The 23,609-nt window shown below is 46.2% G+C and overlaps 1 protein-coding gene across 2 annotated transcripts in view; it reads left to right on the forward strand.

Moving 5' to 3' along the window:
* MORC2 (MORC family CW-type zinc finger 2) overlaps window positions 1-23,609 on the forward strand; it is a 129,211-nt gene that overhangs the window by 78,498 nt on the left and 27,104 nt on the right. For both annotated transcript variants that reach the window (XM_044444247.1, XM_044444248.1), the window contains 6 exons: window positions 4,817-4,899; window positions 6,131-6,216; window positions 15,461-15,601; window positions 21,902-22,056; window positions 22,239-22,367; window positions 22,844-22,949. In XM_044444247.1, the coding sequence (XP_044300182.1) occupies window positions 4,817-4,899; window positions 6,131-6,216; window positions 15,461-15,601; window positions 21,902-22,056; window positions 22,239-22,367; window positions 22,844-22,949 (700 nt within the window). The remainder of the gene's footprint in view (window positions 1-4,816; window positions 4,900-6,130; window positions 6,217-15,460; window positions 15,602-21,901; window positions 22,057-22,238; window positions 22,368-22,843; window positions 22,950-23,609) is intronic.

The raw sequence follows: 23,609 nt of genomic DNA on the forward strand, positions 1-23,609 counted from the left end.
ATAATAATAATAATAATAATAATAATAATAATAATAATAATAATAATATAACTCCGCCCCCCTCCCTTGCTGTAATATAAAGGGTGGAGCACCCGCCTTTTTCCCCAGTCATCTTTCGACTGCCAATCGCTTTGCCTTGAGCTGTTCATTACTCTCTATTCTATTGCATTTTTACTCGTTCTTGTTTGCTGATTCTTGTTGATCTTTTACTTAAAAATGTTTCCAAGTTCAAAATCCCTACATTCCCTGTTTAGGTAGTTGTTTCTCTTTCCCCTTCCCCCCACCCCCAAATAGTTGTATACTTAATATATTTACTATCTTCTTTAACTCTTATTCTTCCGTTCACTGTCCGCTTCTCGATGGCTCAGCGTGTGGCTTTTCAAAAGTGCTTTCTTTCAAAAATGTCTCCTATGGTCCCACACAAGCTATGCCTTCTCTCTCTCAGAGAAGGACATCGAACTGACAACTGTGGCCATTGTCAGTCATTCACCAAATAGGCCCGCAAAAATTGGGAAAATCGGCTGAGAAAGATCCTTTGGAATAAGACCCTCATTGACTCCGACTAGCTTGCCACCCAGGCCTCTTCCATGGGCCCACCCATGGTGTTCTCCCCTCGTCCACCATCCGAGGAAGCTGCTTTCAAGGAGACCACTCGCTCCTCCCATTTCTCCTTCCAGAAACAAAAGGAAAAATGGAAGGACACTGGGCTGGAGGATCTGTTGGCTTCGAAAAAGTTTTAAGAAGACTAAAGCCTACAAAGCCGAATGTAAGCAGTGTAAGCTTGTCCAGGAGACTTGCAGGGACTTGGATTTGATCCCATCGGTCCTGACGGCCACTTCGGTCCCCCGATCCCTTCGGGTCCGACTGCCCAGGCCATCATGTAGGTTACACCCTGGATCCTCTCAAAAGTTCTCATTGTTGGCTCCTTCGACTTTGGGTTGCTCCGAGGTGGTGCTCTGCAGATTTATGTCTGATGGTGAGATATGGGATTTGCCACCTCGATCCCAACTGGGTCATCTGCCAGCTCGCTCGTCTACTCCAATTGCATCGTCACCAGAGGCATTGCTGAGGCCTCCACCTCCATCTGACACACGTCACCACCAGCGTACCTTGGGCCAACTCTTCAGGAGCTGGGTTCCTATGCCGTACAGCAGGTCCATCTCAGTCCTATCCTTGGGACTACCCTCCACTGTGTGGTTACTACCCCATGCTTTCGGTGCACAGGCTTCGTCCTCGTCCATCCTGGACAGATGCACCTTCCACCTTGGGGGCTGCAACCTCCCGCCCTCCTCCATCTCCAGCTGGCTTGTCCTCCAGTCTGCCTTACCACTAGGACTCGGATCAGGCTTCCACCTGCCTGATGCCGTAATTTAGACCCAGAGATCTGGGTCACTGGAAGAGTCGTACTCTATGATTGGAGAGCTCATAGCTCGCCTTGCAAGGTTGCTGGAGATCAAAGTAGAACATCAGGTGAATCCCAGTGAGGATCACTTCTATGACATCGTTTGTAAGGAACAGTCATCCGCCATCTCCGTCCCCTTGATAATGACTCATCACTAGGCTATGACCAACGTGGGAGTTTTCGAGCCAGCCGCATCTGACATCTCAGCGATATGAGTCCATGTATAAGGTTAGGGAGCAGGACATTCCATTCCTGCTCAATCACCCTAAACCAAACTCTATAGTGGTTGAGTCGTTGCAGGGACCTCGAGAGACAGGGCCGGAAAATAGACTTGATGTTGCACTGTATCTACGTGGCAATGGGGCTAGGTTTATGGATATCGAATTATGAGGCGACGATGTCCAGGTATCAGTACTTCCTGATGCAAAGGCTGGAATCCATCACCTCTTCCATCCTGGAACAGCAACGCGACTTGGCCCACGTTTTCATCCATGAGTCTATGCAGCTTGCCATAGAACAACTCAGCACGGCGTGACATTGTGTAGATTGTGATTCCCGGGCGCTTGTCGGATCCATCGGCTTACGCCGACACGCATGGCTACACTCCAGCAATTTCCCGGACGAGATGAAGAGGCTCATGGAAGGCATGCCTTTTGATGGGTCTGGCCTCTTTAATGCTCACACAGACCACAAACTCGAACATATTTAGAACACTCGAGCCACCACTCGGAAGATGGAAATACCGAACTTGAATCAACGTAACTGGCCGCAATCTCAATATTATTGGTATCAGCCTTACCAACGCTAACCCACCACCACCACGAACAGTATCAGCCTCGTCAACAGTGAAACCAAGGCCAGCCTGCCGCCTGTTTCCAGCAGGGCCAACACCATCATTCAAATGATAAGCTATAGTGTTGACGAAACACATGGGCTGATCTCTCTCTCCACCCACCTTCCCCCCTCCCTTTTGGGGACTGGCTGCAAGGCCGACTCCCCATTTGGGAGTCCATCACATCTGACAAGTGGGTACTTTCCATCGTTGAGCACAGATATAAAATTGAGTTTTATGCCCCCTTCGGGACTGATTCGTTATAGCTCTCCATCGATGGTCCTACGAGATGAGGTCTCCCAGCTACTTCATAAAGGGTGATTCATCAGATCTCCCTCTCAGATGGGCTTCATGGTTTCTACTCAAGATATTTTACTGTCCCGAAATGGGATGGTGGTTTACATCCAATACTTGATCAACATGGCGTTAACAAGTTCACAGGTTAACAAGACTAAAAAATTTCGGATAAGCATCTTTCAGAATATTCTTCCATTGCTCAGGAGAGAAGATTGGTTCGCTTCCCTCGACTTAAAGGATGCATATTTCCACATTAGTATCCATCTGTCTCACAGGCAGCTCTTTCTGTTCACTGTTGGCTCTGACATTTTCGAGTATAACGTCCTCCCATTTGGACTTGCTATTGCTCCACGAGTATTCACAAAGTATATGGCACCTGTTTGTGCTCACCTCAGGTTACACAATCTTTGGTACCGAGGGAACCTTCAGGTCCCATTTCAGATTTGAACCTCCTTCACCCAGACATTCAATTCATTCTCCAATCTGTTGTATGACCGACGACTCGCCGCTCCTATGAAGCTAAATGGAAGTGTTTTACCACCTTTGCAGCGAGCAACCAATTTCTGCCTCACTCAGCTTCAATTGACAATATTTCACTCCTTCTATTGTCCCTACACCAGCACAGACTAAAACCTACTTCTAAAAAAGGTGTATATCGCTGCGATTTCTCACTTTTGTGGTATTATATCCAGCTCCTTTGTCTTCTCACTTGTCCTTGTCTGTCATTTCCTGAAAGGAGTATAAAATCTCCAATCTCCAGTTTGGTCAGTGGTACCAGCATGGAGCCTCTCCATTGTGTTGCAAGACCTTACCAAAGCTCCCTGCGAACCTTTAGCTACCACTGACTTATGGTTACTGTCCTGGAAAACCACCTTTCTTGTTGCCATCACTTCGGCTAGGAGGGCGAGTGAACTGTGTGCCCTTCGTGTTGACCCTCCTTACCTCAGTTTTCATAAGGAGAAGCTTGTTCTCTGGACTGATCCTACATTCCTTCCTAAGGTTGCTACACCCTTTCACATTAATCAGGACATTGTTCTGCCAGCTTTCTTCCCTTCACCCTTGACACTGATAGAAAAGTCTGTCCATTCTCTCAATGTACGGCGCTGCCTGGCTTTCTATCGGTCCTGTATGGAGAACTTCAGAAAGACCAAGTGCCTTTTCATTAAATACTTGGAACATGGTAAGGGCTCTGCTGTCTCCCCCTAAAGACTCTCCAAATGGATCGTCCAAACCATCAAACTGACATATCAGTTGTCTAAGCTAGGACTCCCTGTCATAACCAAGGGTCATTCTACCAGAGCTGTGGCAGCCTCTTCGGCTTTTTCTGCTGGCATTCCATTACCTGACATCTGCAAGGTGGCAACCTGGACGACCCCTCACACATTCACCAGACATTATAGACTTGATGTCCGTGCCAGACAGGCCTGCTCCTTCGATCGTGCTGTCCTTTCTTCAATTCTTCACTGACGACACCATCCCGCCTCCAGATTGGTAAGCTTACTAGTCACCCATAATGTGTGATGCACAGAGACCACAACAAAGAAAGGCAGGTTGCTTACCTGTAACTGTCATTCTTCGAGTGGTCATCTGTGCATTCACACAACCCACCCACCGGCCCCACTTGGTGTCAGTGATTGGGTCTACAAAGGATTTTTCCTTCACAACTACTGAATATTTTTGTATTTACTTTATTAGTATGTTCCTTTCTTTAATTGGTTTCACGGGTGGCATCTTACACTGACCGTTTATCCACCAGGGGGCGATAGGACAGTCTCCATGAGACTGGGGAAAATGGTGGGCACTCCACCCCTTATATTACAGCGGGGGACAGGTGCAGAGTTCCCTGTCCCCCACTGTCTGTTAAAGCTTTGAATTCTTCCTGGCTGTAGCACTGCGCAGGTGCAGCACCCACTCATAATGTGTGAATGCACAGATGACCACTCGAAGAACAACAGTTACAGGTAAGCAACCTGCTTTTTAGTTCCCCACAATGAATTGTTGTGTCACACGAACTAAGTCATGCAACTTTTCTTGTTTCTAGCAAACTGGACAAAAATTCCAAAGTCATAGTTTCAGTGCATATCTAGTTCTTATTTTCAAAGACCCTATAAAATTAGTACAAAAATACCCCAAGCAATATATTTTTAGATTTTTGCTTCTGCCCTGTAGATTCTTACTTCTAGTAAATTACCTTCAGCATGACTTGTTTAACTAAGGATGTGTTTGCATTTCTGCAAAGTTCTGCTATATGTATGGATACTAATTCCTTTTTTTTTTTGCTTCAGCGGAAGAGAAAGCTCGGGAAGCAGAGAGCAAAGCCCGTGCTTTGGAGCTGCGCCTTGGAGGGGATCTTACAAGGGAGTCAAGGGTAAATGCATAGTGTCTGACTAGTGGCTAGAAATTCAAGAAGAGAAACTCAGGGAAGCATCTCCCTGAACTGAGCAGAAGACACCTGGTAGCAGATACTAAGTATTTGGCTGCACCTGTGACTGATTCTTAATGCTGGGAAAATGCCTTTGTCTAACTTGAAAAGTTTCATCAAGCTTTACTCAGGAATATTCAGTAATTCTATTTATGGACAGTAGGCAATTCTGAGTGTCCAGTTTATTGTATAATTTTCTTTCTGGAAGGAGGCAGGTTGATGGACTGCATTTCTTTTCCTTTTGGGTTGCTGTGGAAATGCTAAATTGCTGTTGCACAAATAGTAGTGGCCCACTTGCACAGTGGAATTGGGGTTTAAGCTCCTTACTGGATTCTGCCCAATATTTATTTCAGAATAGACCAGAATCAAACTGATTAGTATAAAGAATGTACACCCATTTTTACTGTTGGGTATTGAATATACTTTATGTAAATATACTGTTGAATATAAAAATGTATGTAAAACAGGTTGAAACAGCAAAATTCAACAAAACATAGTTAAGCATGTTTAAGTCCCAACCCTTTCATTGGTAACTGTAACTTTTTCCTGTTTTGAAATCAATGGAACTTCAGTGTGCTTAACTATGACAAATTTGTGCTCTGTGTATTTTCTTAGAATTATTCTGGCATTTTAATAAAAACTTACCTGATTTCATAGTTTGAAGCAGTAGGCAAACAAAAATTCAAATATCCTTCCCAAGTAAAGTGCAAACAAAGATGCATTATACAAGATTACTTGCAAAAAAAGTGTATTAGGCAAAATTAAAAATGCAAGCATTAGAAGAAACACACAAAAAAGCATACAAGTGTTCATGTAGGCTTAAAAGACATCCCAGAATTTGAAATGAATAAAATATATAATTGGAAAAATATACATTGAACCAAGCCTCAAATTGACAGATTTATATTGAATTGGCCCTGCCACTGTTCGTTTATTTATATGAATTATTCATATACTGTTTCTTAGCCATAACCGCTTCCAGCGGCTTGCATACAATCAGTTAAACAGGATATAATATACAGTCTAAAAAGGCATGACAGGTAAGAAATGGAGAGAACAATTTGTTACTTTAGCAGAGTTTATTATGAGAGCTTTTAGGGCTATTAGGAGGAAACTGTAAACAGCATTAAGCTTCAAGTAACATTGTTCAAAATGAGGTTCTGTTTCACATATGCAGGTCATGTTGTGTCAAACCCAGGACATGGCAATAAACATGCGGAGAGAAGCTGATGTTAAAAAGAGGATCAAAGAGGCAAAGCAACGGTGAGCAGCAGAGTTTCTGTTCCTTCATGCATTTTTCCTTTATGTATAAAAGTTCATACAACATCCTGTATTAATAAAGATTTATGCTGTCCTTCCCATAGTGAGCTCAGGTTGCCCTGCATGTATGCAGGTGATTTCATCCCGTTTTTACCCCAGGGAAGTACTTTGTAGAAGGTTAGTCTAAGAACATGACTTGCCCAATGCTACCCAGTGAAAGGGGAAGAAAGCTATGAAATTTCAAAACAATAAATAGAGGGGATGAGAGGGTTGAGGTTAAAAAAAAGCTCTTTTAGAGGTGTTTTTCTATTTGTTGCTAAGTTGATAGCATCAGAGTCACAGAACCTGTAATTCATTGGGGAAGAACTTCTGGCCCAGACACCAGATTCTGTCTTAGAGAAGCTCTTCAGTGTGAGGTTTAAAAAAATAAATCTGCTGCCACTCCTTTGTTACTAGTTTAATAGTGAGAAACAGTCAGTCTACAGGCTGGATACTTCCCAGAACTTCCAATCTCTAACAAAATAATCCCTATCTTACCATGTTTCATTCTCATACTTTTTGTGTCATATCTACAAAGTATGAGAACAAAATATGGTAAGGTAGATATTATTCATATTGGGAAGTATGATTTAACTGGCATTCTAAGACTTGAGGCTTAGTCTTTACATTGGGAATGCTAAATACAGTGGTACCTTGGCTCACGAACTTAATCCGTTCCACGACTCTGGTTGTGACCCAAGTCAAATTTCCCCATAAGGTTCAATGTAAATAAGGTTAATCCGTTCTGTAACTTCTTTTTTTTTTTTCAGAAAAATTTGAAGCAAAATGACAAAGAACAACATAGTGGCAAAATACTGTACAGTACAGTGGAGAATACTAACCTAGGTGGGGGGAAGTTATTGTTTTGAGAGAGAGCCCCCCCTCCATGAGGACATTGAGAAGATCTTTTTCAGGGGTTTCCCCTCTTCTTTGTCTCTTAGCTGCAGGGTCATTTTTGGTGAAAACTCTGTCTATAGTCACTTGTTTTTTCCTGTGCTGCATAATCCTTCGGAAATGAGAGACCAGATTATCGTTCATCAGATTCAACACTCTCTTCATTACAGTTATGTTGGGGTGGTGCTTCTCAAAGAAATCCTGGCACCCATTCCATTTTTTCATAATGGATTGTATCACATCACTGCTAACCTCTTCCCTGTCTTCCTCTTCCTCAGTGGAATCCTCCTCAGCAAGTGCCTTCTGCTGCTCACTCTGGAGTTCAGCAAGTTCTTCTGTCATCAGCTGCTCTATATCTTCCTTGCACAAACACAACTGTGATCGTGGCCATCTACCCACTCGGGGTGGGAGGGTGGCCGCAATCGTGCTGGTTGGTGGGGGAGATGGCCAAGATTGTACTCGTCTTTCCTGCAGGAGTGCGCCTGTGATCACTCACGTCTTCCCAGCATGAATACAACTGCAATCATGGCCATCTCCCCACTTGGGTGGGGAGATGGCCACGATCTTGGTTCCCACCCAATGCGGAGTTCACAACCCAAGTCAAAATTTTCACGAAATTTTTGTTAGTGACCCAATTTGGTTGTGAACCAAGGTGTTTGTGAGCCGAGGCACCACTGTACTGAGAATTACAGCTCAATCCTAAAATCAGACAAGATAAAAAGAAATGAGAGAATATCATTCCATATAATATGAGGTGAGCATCCTTACATTCTGGTTCAGTATGATGATGAGGGGAAGGAAGTCAGCTAACATACACAGTTGCAGGAAGACAGGGGAAACCGAAATTGATTCTGACCAATAGAAGCCAACTCAAGAACAATATGAAGCTGGAAAAAGGCAATTGGGTTGTAATAGACTTTTAGATTCCTTGGAAGGAAATTAAACACAGAGCAGGGCAGCAGTAATAAGCTTTTTTGGCAGGTATATCCCAGGTCTGCCCCACCCCACTGCGTGTGTAGTCCTCTGTTCTTTGCAGTGCTTTTTCCTCCACTAATTTGGGAAGGAAAGAGCAATGCACCCAGAGAAGGATGGGTAGAAAAGATTGCATATTTTACAACAGGCCTGCTAGTTCACCAGAAACTCACATTATTCATGGCCCTAAGTTCTTCATCGTGGTCTCCATGCATCACACATTATAAGTCTTGTGACTGTGCAGTGCCTGTTGCCAGGAAGATTTAAGAGCTTTAATGGTTTTTGGCGGGAACTCCCTGCCCTTCCCCCCCTCTATAGTATAAATGATCAGAGTGCCCACCCTTTCCTCAGTCTGCTTGTGACCATTGTTTGGCATGCTTCAGGCCTTTTTCTTCGCTTGTCTCCTCATCTTTTCAATTGTTAATCTAAAAAATTTAAACTTTTTCTTTCTCTTTAAACTCTAGTATATACCCTAAATCCCATTATTCACCCTTACCGAACCCCTGCCTTTATTTCTTGTTCTTTTCCTCTTATTCTCTACCCCATCCAAATAAAATCTTTTTTGAAAAAACCCCTCTGTCGGCCTTACCTCTCTGACAAATTATCTCCATTCACTGTCTTTCTCTCTTTTCGATGGCACAGCGGGCGGCCTTCCGTGAGCGCTCACAGTGTGAAGCCAAAATGTTTCCCATTGAACTTCATGATCTGTGTCTTCTCTGCCTTGGAGAAGGGCACAGGACCAGCAAGTGCAGCCACTGCCAGTTGTTCATCATGCAGGCTCACAAAAACCGCGAAAATAGGCTGCACAAAATGTTATGGGACCAAGCACTGGTCGCCATGAAGCAAGTCTCAGCTGAGGCCAGCTCTTCTGCAGCTTTAGGACCATCGAAATCATCCCCCCTCACTCATCCAAAGGGGATCTTGTTATCATGGATGGAAAGCGTTTCCCTCATTCTCCTCCTCACAAACATAAGGAGAAGAGGAAGCATGTCAGGTCCAAGGAATCATCAAAACCAAAGTGTCCTAAGAAGGACAAGCCCGACAAATCCAAACATCAGCACAAGAAGCGTGACAAAGTGCCCCGCTCTGAACCAAGTGTTGCATCAGTCTTGGTTCTGACAGAACCACCAAGCCGCCAATCAGTTATGCAGGTGACACCTCCACGGCTTACAATTTCTCTATACTCCAGTTCCGACCGCTTCAATCCCTTGGGGAGAGCTTTGATTTCCAACGAAGAGATTTGTGAATCTCCTCCCCAGTGGGGACCAGATCATCCACCTGCAAGATCGACCTGCAGGGCAATCATCTCCAGAGGGCTCTCTGAGGGCACCTCAGTGTCCATCATCCCTCTTTCCCCCAAGCCTTTCACACCACAAACAATGTGGTACTGGGGTCCTCTATGCTACGGAGGATTCAACCCTGACTGCATGGAGCGACCCTATCCATGGGATTACTACCCCCCATATGGATATTACCCCCCACCACCAATACATCCTCATCACTCCACTCCTTGGTATCAAGGGATGCCCTGTCAACATCTGCTGTGGCGCTCACCCACCTACCAACTTCTCCTGTCGGGTCCTCATCTAGTCCACCCTATGAATCCGACTTGGATTTGGAGGACTCCCAACAAGTTTCTACTTCTCCTGACACTGTTATCTCCAGCCAAGTTCCTGGGTCTCCGGGTGAATCCCAGGGTATCTCCTCTGAGCTGTTCATGTGAATGACAAAATCATTGGAAATTGACATTCAACAACGTATAGATGCCAACCAAGACAACATCTACAACATTGTTCATAAAGAGGATTCTTCACCCATTGCCCTGCCATTTATCACTACCCTTCAACAGGCAATGACTGACATTTGACAGCTCCTGAACTACCCACATCCTACCTCCAGACATTTAGAGGTGATGTATAAAGTTCAAGAGCAAGACAGTCCCATTCCTGTTAAAACATCCACAGCCGAACTCAATAGTTATCGAGTCTTCGCAAGGCAGGCAAACTAAGGAACATTTTACCCCAGCTGATAAAGAAGGTTGAAAAATTGACATGATGTCTCACCAGATCTACACCACAATGGGACTCAGTCTTCAGATCTCGAATTATGAGGCCACCGTGGTCCACTGTCAATTTTTGCTTTGGCAGAAAATCAAGTCCCTCGCTGCATTCCTCCCGGACCAGCAAAGGGAACTGACCCGCATATTCGCTGGGGAGGCAATATAGCTTTCCCGACAGCAGCTGAACATGGCAAGACATCATATTGACTCTCATCAGTGCCGTAGCCCTTTGCTGTCTTGCCTGGCTGAGATTGGGTAGACAATTTGCCATTTGATGGCTCCAGCTTATTGAATGCAAAGATGGACAACAAACTTGAACACTTCAAGAAAGCTCAACTGACTGCATGCCACATGGAATACCCATCCCAACAAAGACTTACGTGGCCATGGTACAGATCCCAGTACCAATACCAGCCTTATCACCAGCCATGCCCCATGGGACGTCAACAGTATGGCCAGAGATAACAGACGAACCAAAGACAAAATGCACCTCATTACCAGCAACCTAGGTGCTGACCAGAGACAGATAAGCTCCAGTGATGATGGGACGTGCAGACCTTTCCTCAGTCCTGTAACCCACCTTCCCCTCTCCCTTTTGGGGACCAGCTACAAAGCCAACTCCCCATCTGGGAGTCCATCACATCTGATAGGTGGGTTCTTACCATCGTAGATCATGGATATAAAATCGAGTTTGAGACCATGCTGCCTTCCGGCCTGATCATACAGCAGCCTCCCCAGCCCTCCAGGAAGAAATCATCAAGCTGCTTCATAAGGGAGCGATTCATAACCTTCATCACTCCAAAAGACTGCACTGTTTCTACTCTAGGTACTTTATGATACCAAAGAGAGACGGTGGGTTGTGCCCTATTCTGGACTTAAATGGGGTCAATAAATATATTGAAACAAAAGAATTCAGAATAAGCACACTCCAGTATATACTTCCATTGTTCAAGAAAGAGGATTGGTTCACATCCCTGGACTTGAAAGACACTTACTTTCACATCAGCATTCATCCTACTTACAGGCACCTCCTTCGGTTCAGTGTCTGTACCAACACCTTTGAATATAACGTGCTCCCCTTCAGGCTCGCTACTGCTCTGAGAGTCTTTACCAAGTGCATGGCTCCTGTTTTTGCCCATCGCAGGCTTCAGGGCATCCCTGTCTACCCATACCTGGACGATTGGCTAATTGTTTTCTCCTCCAGAGATGACCTTTTGACTTCAATCAACGCTACCTCTTCCCTGTTAGACCGACTAGGGCTCTGTATTAATACTGAAATAATCATGCCTTGTTCCCTCTCAGGTCATCAATTTCATCAAAGCATGACTGGACTCTATGCACATGAACCTTCCTTCCTCAGGACCGACAGGAAAGATTGATTTCTGCTATCCAACAGATCACTGCCCAATGGACTGTCCCTGCACACTCCATTGAGCAGGTGCTCAGTCATATGGCATGCACGGTATTGGTGGTGCCAAATGTGAGGCTGCGGATGAGACCTTTGCAGCTGTGGTTCAATTGCAATTTTCATCCAGACCATGATTGACTGAACTGGCTACTACAGCCTCTGCGCTCAGTCTTCCAGACCTTGTCCTGGTGGACTATCGATACCAGTCTCTCCTGCGAAGTTCCATTCTGTGCACCAGAAAATTTATATTGACACTTCCCTGACTGGACGGGGTGCCCACTCTGCGTTTCTTCAGACCCAAGGCACCTGGCATAGACACAAGACCCCCAGGCATTCAACTATTTGAAATTGTTGGCGGTCTTCAAAGCACTGTGTTCTTTCCAAACCATCCTATAAGACCACATGGTTCAGATAGCATTGGACAATGTTGTTACTGTGTTTTATATAAACAAACAGGACGGAATGAAGTTGGTACTGTTGGAACACCTTACCCTTCACATGTGGAACTGGTGCATTGCCCACAGAATTACTCCTCAAGCTGTCTTTACTCCTCAGTCTTGCAGGCACTGACAATGAGGAAGCTGACTCCCTCATCAAACACATGTCAACAACACACTAGTGGAAGCTCGTGTTTCAACTCTGGGGAACACCGAACACAGTTACAACTCGTGACAACTGTATGCAGGACGTACTGCTCCTGTGCAGGCATTGGCCCGGATTTGAATGCACTCATGCTTTTGTGGGAGAACAAATTCTTCTACGCGTTCCCACCAATACCACTAATAACAAGGACCATAGCCAAAATCCAGCAATACATAGAAACAGAAACTGAGCGAGTCAGAAGGGGCCTCCCGGGCCATCTAGTCTGACCCCTGACTCCAGCCGGCTCCGCTCATGACATGCCCACCATGTGCATGTCCAACCTATCTTTGAACACTCTCACCAATGGGGCCTCAATGACGTCTCATGGAAGCCGATTCCATACCCTCGGGGTCCTAACTGTCAGGAAGTGCTTCCTGGTATCTAAATGGAACCTTGGTTCCCTGAGCTTTTCTCTGTTGGAGTGCCTCCTGCCTTCCTCTGCAGGGGAGGTCTCTACCCATCTCCATGTGACATCCCCTCACATACCTGTATGTCGCCAACATACCCCTCCCCCCCCGAGTCTCCTCTTCTCCATGCTGAAGAGACCCAGTTCCCTCAATCTCACCTCATACCCCATCCCCTGCAAACCAGCCACCAACCTTGTGGCCCTATGCTGCACTGACTCTAACCTGGCTATATCCTTTCTGTAATGAGGGGCCCAGAACTGAGCACAATACTCCAGTTGCAGGTGCACCAGAGTCATATAGAGTGGTAGTAATATTTCTCTTGGTCTAGAGGCCACGCTTCTGGCTGTGCAACCAAGAGTGGCATTCGCCCTCTTGACCACCGCATCACACTGCTGACTCATGGTTAGCTTGCAGTCAACCAGCACCCCCGAGATCCCTTTCACAAGTGCTGCTCTTCAGCTACTTGTCCCCTAACCTGTACTTATGACACCTATTCCTATGCCCCAAGTGCAAGACCTTGCACTTAACCACATGCCATCCTGTTGTCTCCTGCCCACTTCCATAGTCTGTCCAGATTCTTTTGGATCTGGAGTACCTGCTCCTCAGTTGCGGCCACTGCTCCAGTTTTAGTATCGACTGCGAATTTGATCAGCAGACTGTTTACCCCTTCTTCCATGTCATTTATGAAAAGATTGAACAGGAGCGGCCCCAGAACACTCACAGAATTCTCATCACATCTTGGTGGCCCTGTCAGTCATGATTCCCCACTCTTTTTCAACTATCACACAAAAACTTTTTTCATCTACCTCAAGTTCCCCATCTTCTCACTCAGGAACAGGATGCCGTACAACATCCAGACCTGCATTCTCTAAACCTCACTGCCTGGCTCATTCATTGACTGTTTCTCCGTCTTTATCATTAAAATTGTCCCCTTCTCCTGCATCGATACGGACAGTTTCCTCAGATTCAATACATACACCTTTTTCAGGATTGACACCTGCCTTTTCTACAACTATTTCTACAACATCAGGACCTTTCAGACCAATGTTGCCTTCGGTATCAACATCAGTATTGACATCTGCCTTAGACCCAACGAATTTTCATCCTGATACACAGTTTATTCTCCAATGTGCACTGCAACCGACCACATAGCACTCCTATAATGCCAAATGGAAGCGCATCACCTCCTTTGCCACTGCTAACCAATTTCTACCTCAGTTTGCTACCATAGAGAACATCCTGCAATTTCTACTCTCGTTACACCATGGGAATCTTAAGCCTTCCTCCATTAAGGTGTATATTGCAGCTATTTCGGATAATCGAGGATGCATTGGAGGTTTGTCTATATTTGCACATTATCTTGTGTGTTGATTCCTATGAGAACTGCAAAACCTTTAACCATTGACCCAATCGGTGGTCCCGACATGGAGCCTCTCTGTCGTCATACAGGTTCTCACTAAGCCTCCATTTGAACCACTAGCTACAACGGATCTCCGCCTTCTCACTTGGACAACAGCATTTTTAGTAGCTATTGTGAGACAGAAGAGCCAGTGAACTGTGTGCTCCTCATGTCAACCCTCCATACCTAAACTTCCACAAGGAGAAAGTAGTCCTGTGCACCAATCCAACCTTCCTGCCCAAGGTTGCGACTCCTTTTCACCTTAATCAGGACATTGTTCTACTGGCCTGTTTCCCTGCTCCGTTGACACCAGTTGAGTGCTCTCTACATAACCTAGATGTCCATAGATGTTTAGCCTTTTATCAATCCCAAACTGAATCATTCAGGAAAACCAAACGATTTTTCATCAAATAGTCAGAACATGACAAGGGAGCTCCTGTTAATACTCAGAGACCTTCTAAATGGATTGTCAAGACAATTGAACTGGCTTATCGCCTTTCAAAACTGGACTTACTCCAAAAGGACACTCCACAAGAACTGTCGCTGCTTCTTCTGCCCTCCATGCGGGCATCCCCTTGCAAGATATCTGCAAAGCGGCTACATGGTCAACTCCATGCACTTTCATGAACCAATATTGCTTAGACATCAAGGCCAGACAGGATTGCTCCTTCGGCCCTGCCATCCTCTCCACAGTTTTCCAGTGACAACACCATCCCGCTTCAGAGTGTGGTAAGCTTGTTAATCACCCATAATGTGTGATGCACGGAGACCACGATGAAGAAAGGCAGGTTGTATACCTGTAACCGTTGTTCTTCGAGTGGTCATCAGTGCATTCACACAATGACTGGGTATACTATATGTATGTATTTTGTTTCTATACTTTTTCTCCCTTATGAGCCATGTTCAATACTGGCCAGCTCCACCTGGGGTCTTCAGCTGAATGGGGAAAGGACAGGCACTCTGACCATTTATACTGTGGTGGGGAGGACGCAGAGTTCCCACCAAAAACCATTAAAGCTCTTAAATCTTCCCAGCAACAGGCACTGCGCAGGTAAAGCACCCATAATGTGTGAATGCACGAATTACCACTCGAAGAACGACAGTTACAGGTAAGCAGCCTGCTTTTTTCAGGAAGTTGCACAAAGAAAAGGCTAGTATTGTGAAAGTAAAAATCATTGAATAAGCAGTAGAAGGAAAAAATATCAGCATTAGCTTTGTCTTATATGAGTCTTTGTTAATGTGTACTCCCTCATCCCTTATTCATGTGTTATATAGGATTTGTTGGAAATATTTGAGTGGTGTGACCTGGAAAGTTAGCTCTTTTGTATTGTAACTACTGATTTCCAGCAACATTTCATGTGGCTTTGTTTGTTTGTTTGCAAAATGTCCTAGGCTTTGCTTGACTTGGTTATTTTTACTTGTTATAGAGCACTGAAGGAGCCAAAAGAGCTGAACTTCATATTTGGGGTGAACATTGAACAACGTCATTTGGATGGGATATTTGTCTATAACTGCAGTCGACTGATTAAGATGTATGAGAAGGTGGGCCCACAGCTGGAGGGTGGCATGTGAGTTACTTGCTGAGATTTTCAACTAACACTTCCTTTAACAACTCCAGAATTGTTTTTACATGAAAGTGGACAAATACTAGAATATTTCCTATATATTTTTACTATAATCAGCCCTCCTGTCCATTTTTGGAGTATAGACGGGTTTGTATACTCTATACTTTACAAAGGTTCTGAGCCTAGGCAAACCAAATGATTTGTAATTTGTAAAAATTATGCACATTTAGCAGAGTGCATTATTCTTCTCAGCTTGTTTTGTTTTTACTATTTTTCTGGTTTCTAGTTTTGTTATTCATTGCTTTCTGCAGCATGGAGGAGTTAGGAGTTTAAAAATTAGGAAGTTAACTGAACCTTCTTCTTCGTGGTCTCTGTGCATCACACATAATGGGTACTGCATCTGCGCAGTGCCTGTTGTCGGCCAGAATACCAAAGCTTTAACGGTTTTTGGCGGGATCTCCTCCCCCCTCCTCCCTGGTATTATATAGGGCGGAGCGCCCGCCATTTTCCTCAATCTTATTTCAACCACCGATCGCATTGCCTCGAGCCATTACCTTATCTCTCTCTCACTGTTTGATTGTTGTTCTCTTATACTCTCCCAGTTGAATTTATCCAAGTTATTTCACCTTGTTTCCCGGTTTAGCTCTTTTCTTCCTTTTCCACCTTCCTATTTAAAAAAAAAAAAAAAGTTCACTATTTCTTTTTACTTACTATCCTTCTTACTACTTTCTCGATGGCTCAATGCGCGGCTTTTCAAAATTGTTCGAAATGCGGGGCCAAAATGTCTCCGACGGACCCGCATGAGCTTTGCCTCCCCTGCTTAGGAGAGGGGCATCGCACCGACAAATGCGGGAACTGCCAGGCCTTCACTAAACAGGCCTGGAAAAATTGAGAAAACTGACTGAGAAAGATCCTTTGGGATCCGTCCTTACTAGCTTCCGACGAGCTTGCCGCCCAGCCTATGTCGGCCGGCCCTTCTATGGTGACCTCCCCTCATCCACCATCCAGGGAGTTGCTTCCGAGGAGACCTCTCGCTCCTCCCATTCCTCACTCAAACAGAAGGAGAAGCTGACGCATTCCGACCACAGGGAGCCATCAGTCCTGAAGAAGGCCAAAAAAGACAAATCGGGCAAACCTAGCCACAAACATAGGCTTGCTTCGGAACCATGTCGAGACTCAAACTCAACCATCCCATCGGTCCAGATGGCGCCGTTGATCCCGATACCCTTGACACCGACACCAAGGGCGTTGATGCAGGTTACTCCGCCCAGATCACCACAGAGGGTTGAGCCCGTGGTCCCAACAATGTTGCATTCACCCGAACCGGTCGTTCATGGGTCGATGTCAGATGGAGAGATCTGAGACTCTCCTCCGCGGTCACTGCCGTGCCACCAACCGGCCCGCTCGCCAACTCCAATGCCATCCTCCCCGGAGGCTCCCCGGAGGTCTACTCTGGCTGAATCCCACCAGCACCACCGCTTGTCGGGGCAATCTGCCAAGTCATGGGTCCAGATGCCATATGAAGGCCCTGAGACTTCGCAAGCCCACTATTGGGGTACACACCTCCGTACAGCTATTATCACCTACTGAGAGAATACAGGCACTGATCTCGACTGGCAAGGGCCAAAGCTCCCTCCACTTCAGCACCGGCGACCTCTTGCCCTCCTCCATCTCCGGCTCAATCCTCCTCTAGTCCTCCATATCCGTACGACTCAGATTCTGAGGATTTGGACGAGTGTTCCACGTCCCCCACGGCAGTTATCTCCACCCAGGGACCTGGGTCACTGGAAGAATCCTATGCCACCTTCAGCGAACTTATGGGCCGCCTGACCCGAGCCTTGGAGATTGAAGTCGAGCACCAGCCTAATACTAACAAGGACAACTTTTACAATATTGTTCATAAGGAACAATCATCCACCATCACTATCCCGTTAATTACAACCCTGTGGGAAGCTGTGAAGGATACATGGACTTCTCCCAACCAGCTTCAATCAACATCTCGGAGGTATGAGTCCATGTACAAGGTTCGAGAGCAGGACATTCCTTCTAAAACACCCAAAGCCCAACTCTATTATGGCCAAGTCTTCCCAGGGACAAAACAACAGGGAACACTTGGCCCCTAGAGATAAGGAGGGCAGAAAAATAGATCTCATGGCACGGCACATCTACGCGGCAATGAGATTTGGCCTTAGAATATCAAATTATGAGGCGACGATGGCGAGGTATCAGTATTTTCTGATGCAGCGATTGGATTCGATCACCTCATTCATCCCGAAGCAGCAGCGGGACTTGGCCCGAGTTTTCATAAGAAAAGCTATGCAGCTCTCTGTTCAGCAGCTCACTACGCCCCATCAACATGTCGACTGCGATTCTTGTGCTCTGGTCGGCTCTGTTGCTCTCTGCCGACAGTCCTGGCTGCATTCCTGTAATTTCCCAGAGGAAACCAAACGACAGATCGAGGGGATGCCTTTCGATGGTTCAGGTCTCTTGCACTACTGGACAGACCACAAGCTTGAGCATATCTATAATGCTTGAGCTACTGCTCGGAAGATGGAGAACCCAGGCTCGACCTGTCGTAAGTGGCATCAGTCTTGATATCCAAGATATCAACCCTATTACCATTACCTTCCACGCCAGCAATTCCCTCAGTAGCAGCAGCAAAATCACATGCAGCCAGCCACTCAATATCAACAAGGCTGCCGCTGCCAACCCGTCGATAAGAGGCAACATTGACAGGTGGCGCAAACTAATCCTCTCTCTCCTACACCCCTTCCCCCTCCCTATGGGGGCCGGCTGCAAATCCAACTTCCTTTTTGGGAGACCATCACATCTGACAAATGAGTACTTTCCATCATTGAATCTGGATATAGAATCAAGTTCGATACCATACCTCCTTCGGGATTGGTACTATATACCGCCCTATTGGAAATCCTTAGAGAGGAGGTATTCCAGCTACTCCATAAGGGAGCAATTCACCGAATCTCCCATTCTGATGGGCTCTACGGATTCTACTCCAGATACTTTATGGTACCGAAATGGGACGGTGGCCTATGTCCCATACTTGATCTAAGGGGCATCAATGCCTTTATTACGACTAAGAAATTTCATATGACCACCCTGCAAAATATCCTACCCTTATTAGAGACAGAAGATTGGTTCGCATCTATAGATTTGAGGGATGGCTATTTTCATATTGGCATCCACCCACATTACAGGAGGTTTCTCCGTTTTACTGTTGGGTCTGACAGTTTTGAATATAATGTCCTCCCCTTCGGACTTGCTACAGCCCCTAGGGTATTTACAAAGTGCATGGCTCCAGTCTGTGCTCACCTTCATCAACAAGGTGTACAAATTTATCCTTATTTGGATGATTGGCTTATCGTCTCTTCTTCCTGAGACTGCCTTGTCGCGGACATTAAAACTACGTGCACCCTTCTGGAGGACGTGGGACTTCGTATTAATAGTGAAAAATCCTGTCTCACTCCTTCGCAGGTCATCGAGTTCATCAGGGCACAACTCAATTCGGTCCGGGCGCGAACATTCTTACCACAGACCCGAATGGAAAGACTTTGTTCAGTAGTCAGGCAGGTTCAAGAGGGTGGATGAATTCAAGCATTGACTATCCAGAAGCTTCTGGGCCGTATGGCTTCAACAATCATGATCGTTCCAGATTGCGAATGCAGTCACTCCAGTTGTGGTTCAACGATGTCTTCCAGCCCCTCCACGATTCCCCGAGACGACGACTCCTCCCCGCCGCCTCAGTTCGCCAGACCTTGACTTGGTGGACAAACACCGACAACCTCGCCATCAGCATTCCGTTTCACCAGCGGCAGCCCTCCATTTCGCTCCATACCGACGCGTCTCTCACGGGTTGGGGAGCACATTGTTCCAATCTGCAGATGCAGGGCACTTGGCAAGCGCATGAGAGAGTCAACCACATCAACTTTCTCGAGCTACTAGCAGTATGCAAGGCACTATGTTTCTTCGAACCCATTCTACGGAACCAGTCAGTGCAGGTGGCCTCCAACAATGTAGTCACCATCTTCTACCTGAACAAACAGGGCGGTACAAAGTCGGTACTGTTGGCCCATCTATCCCTACAGATCTGGGACTGGTGTATCCCCAGAGGAATCTCTCTCGTTGCAATTCATCTGGCAGGAGTAGACAACCAAGAAGCAGACACCCTGAGCAGGAAGATGTCATCAACCCACGAGTGGGAATTGGACGACCAAGTTTGCAAAGACTTGTTTGCCTGCTGGGGCACCCCAACATTGGACCTGTTTGCAACAGCTTCCAATTCAAAGTATGTGACCTGTTGCTCCAGGGCGGGATCGGGTCCGAACTCATGGGGAGACACCTTGATGTTGAGTTGGTCAGATTCCTTCCTATACGCCTTTCATCCGATCCCTCTAATCACCTGCACCCTGGAGAAGGCCGCTCGGGACCGAGCATGAGCCATCCTCATTACACCATGGTGGCCCCGTCAACCATGGTTCTCGACCGTCTTCAACCTGTCCCGATGCAGGTTCCTCCGTCTGCCACGGGTCCTCCATCTGATTACACAGGAGAGAGGGACGGTTCTTCACCCCGACCTCGACACCCTCAACCTTACCGCATGGCTCCTGCACTAACCACTCCTGATCGCTCGCATCGGCTTCAACAAAATACTTCAGCTTCGACATCAGAGTGTCAGTTGGTACTGAACAACCCCACTCAAGTCTCCTCAGAAACTGCATCCTTTCAGCGCGAAATAGACTTCATACTGCAGTCCGCTCTTTGACCATCTACCCATCGGTCGTATGAGGCGAAGTGGAAGCGTTTTACCACCTTTGCGAAAGCCAATCATTTTGCTCCTGGATTGGCTTCCATCGATAACATTCTCTCTTTCTTGCTCTCCTTGCACCAGTCTGGACTTAAGCCTAGCTCTATTAAGGTATACATCACGGCTATATCCCACTTTCGTGGGCCACTGTCTGGTTCCTCTGTATTTTGTCATCTGCTCATCCGTTGCTTCCTTAAAGGACTACAAAATCTCCATCCTCCGACCCGACTGTCGGTACCGACCTGGAGCCTGTCAGTGGTTCTCCATGCACTAACCAAAGCTCCTTTCGAACCCCTTGCAACGACCAATTTAAGGTTACTATCTTGGAAGGTGGCCTTCTTGGTTGCCATAACATCAGCAAGAAGGGCAAGTAAACTCTCTGCCCTCCGCCTGCACCCACCATACCTTAACTTCCACAAGGAAAAGGTAGTCCTGCATTCCGATCCAGCATTTCTCCCCCAAGGTGGCTACAGCATTCCACGTTAACCAGGACATCATTCTTCCAGCATTCTTTCCTTCCCCATCCACTCCGATAGAGAAATCTCTCCATTCCCTCGATGTGCGTTGATGCCTAGCCTTCTATCGGTCACACACAGAATTTCCGGACAACCAAACGCCTCTTCATGAGATACTCCGAGCCTGACAAGGGTGCTGCTATCTCTGCCCAAAAACTATCGAAATGGATAGTTCAGACTATTGAGCGTGCTTACCAGCTAGCCAAGCTAGATCTTCCTGTTGCTCCCAGGGGTCACTCTGCTAGGGCTGTGGCTGCCTCAGCTTTTTCATCAGGCGTACCGCTTCTGGATATTTGTAAAGCTGCCACATGAACAACTCCCTGTACCTTCACCAGGCACTACAGACTTGATGTCCGAGCCAGACAGGACTGCTCCTTCGGACGGGCTGTCCTTTCATCCATCCTTCACTGATGACACCGACCCACATCCGGTTAGTGAAGCTTGCTAATCACCCATTATGTGTGATGCACAGAGACCACAAAGAAGAAAGTCAGGTTGCTTACCTGTAACTGTCGTTCTTCGAGTGGTCATCTGTGCAGTCACACAACCCGCCCTCCAGCCCCACTAGGTGTTGGGGGACAGGACGGTAGTCTCCTTTGGTCGACTCCTCCAGTTTGTGGCGCGCTCTGCTAGGGGGCGATCTGCCGGTCTTCAGAGACTGTACCGGGGGAAAGGGTACAGAGTTCCCACCAAAAACCATTAAAGCTTTGGTATTCTGGCTGACAACAGGCACTGCACAGACGCAGTACCCATTATGTGTGACTGCACAGATGACCACTGGAAGAACGATAGTTACTCGTTCTATAAAGTAGAAGCAACCTGACTTTCTGGTTTGTGCAGCTCATAATCTAACAAGTCTTTTAACATCAAAGTTTCCATAGTAGGAAGTCTTTCTATGTTGTCTTTCACAGACCAGAGTGTTGAGTTGGTGCCCACAAGTATGTGATAGTTTTTTTTCCCCCACAGGGCATGTGGTGGTGTTGTAGGAGTGGTGGATGTCCCTTACTTGGTTTTGGAGCCTACGCATAACAAGCAGGACTTTGCAGATGCCAAAGAGTATCGACACTTGCTTAGGGCAATGGGAGAACATCTGGCTCAGTACTGGAAGGATGTTGAGATTGGTAAGATGCCCTGCAACTTGGGAGTTAGGCATGAAAGAAATAATAATAAGTGTGGGTGTGGGTGAAGATGGGTTACATACAGAGACCATTAACAGAGGAAGGTAGACTGCATAGAGATATCAGTATCAGAGGCATCCTGTACATCATAATTTGAGCTCATTTTTTTCTGTGAAAAATTGCAGCTCAGAAAGGTATAAGCAAGTTCTGGGATGACTTTGGCTATTTGTCTGCTAACTGGAACCAGCCTCCATCAAATGAATTGCGTTATAAACGGCGGAGAGCCATGGAGATCCCCACTACTATTCAGTGTGGTAAGTTAGGCTGGGTCAAGATTCTAGTATTCGGAGGTTAGAAGGGTGCACCATGGAGATGAAATTCCTATCACTTTGCTGTGGCAGCAAAACAACCAAGTGCAGTAACAGTTTGTACTTTGCAGCCACTTCTTTCATTTCCCCCTGCACTTATACCTTGGAAACCTAGATGTTATCCTTGGGAACTTCTGTGAAATGAGGCATTCTGAAATGTACAAGCTAAGATATATTCTGAAATGTACAATGTTTCAGATACATTCTGAAATGTACAAGCTAAGATATAAAAGGACATGAAAGTTTCACTATCATGTGAGAACTGTCCCATGCATTCCATTTCTACCTCCTATTTAAAATGGGTTGAAAAGTGAAGGGACAATAGCATTTCTAAGACCTTCCTTGTGGGTTCTGCATGCAGGCAGGCTTGGTTCAGCAGGTTCTACAATATCCTCATTGTGTGGTGTGTTCTTGTGTGGTAGACCTGTGTCTGAAATGGCGGACCCTCCCCTTCCAGCTCAGCTCTGTGGAGCAAGAATATCCAGATAAATGGGTGTGTGCTATGAACCCCGATGCTGAGCAGGACAGGTAAGTATTTTCTTCATGGTCATGTAGATGACCTTAGACTTAGAGTGACTGAGAGACACTTGCCTGAAAGTCACCGACTGAATTCATAGTACAGGTGGGATTCTAACCAGGGGCTTCCTGATTCAGTAACATGAAGGGATTGGGACTATGTGAGAGAAACATAAGTTACAGCTCCAGAGAGGCACTTGATAGGTTACTGTAGGCAGATCCAGCAGGGATCCTTTTCATTTTCTTCTCATACAACCCGCCCGCCGGCCCCGCTCAGTGTCTGTGAGTGGATGCATTGACAGCTCGATGTCGATGAGAGATGGCACTTTCAGTACCGACCATCTCCTTTACAGTACCGACAAAAAAAAAAAATCCATTAAGATACCGTACGTTCGGTCGCAAAGACTGAACAAAATGGCGGACGCTCCGCTCTTAATAGGCCACAAGGGGGAGGGGGAGCGGAGCTTCCCGCCAAAAAACCATTAGCTATCAATCTTCCGGCCAAAGGCACTGCGCAGGCACAGTACCCATATGTGTGACTGCACAGATGGCCACTCGAAGAACATCAGTTACAGGTAAGCAACCTGCTTTTCTCCAGAGCTGGAATGGGACTGCAATCTCTTGGTGAAGCATTTATGAAACCGTGGAAACACATTTTTCCTGTGCATTTCC

The sequence above is a fragment of the Varanus komodoensis genome, unplaced genomic scaffold (assembly GCF_004798865.1).
Source record: "Varanus komodoensis strain SLA01 unplaced genomic scaffold, ASM479886v1 scaffold44_3, whole genome shotgun sequence".
In the NCBI taxonomy this organism is placed as follows: Eukaryota; Metazoa; Chordata; class Lepidosauria; order Squamata; family Varanidae; genus Varanus; species Varanus komodoensis.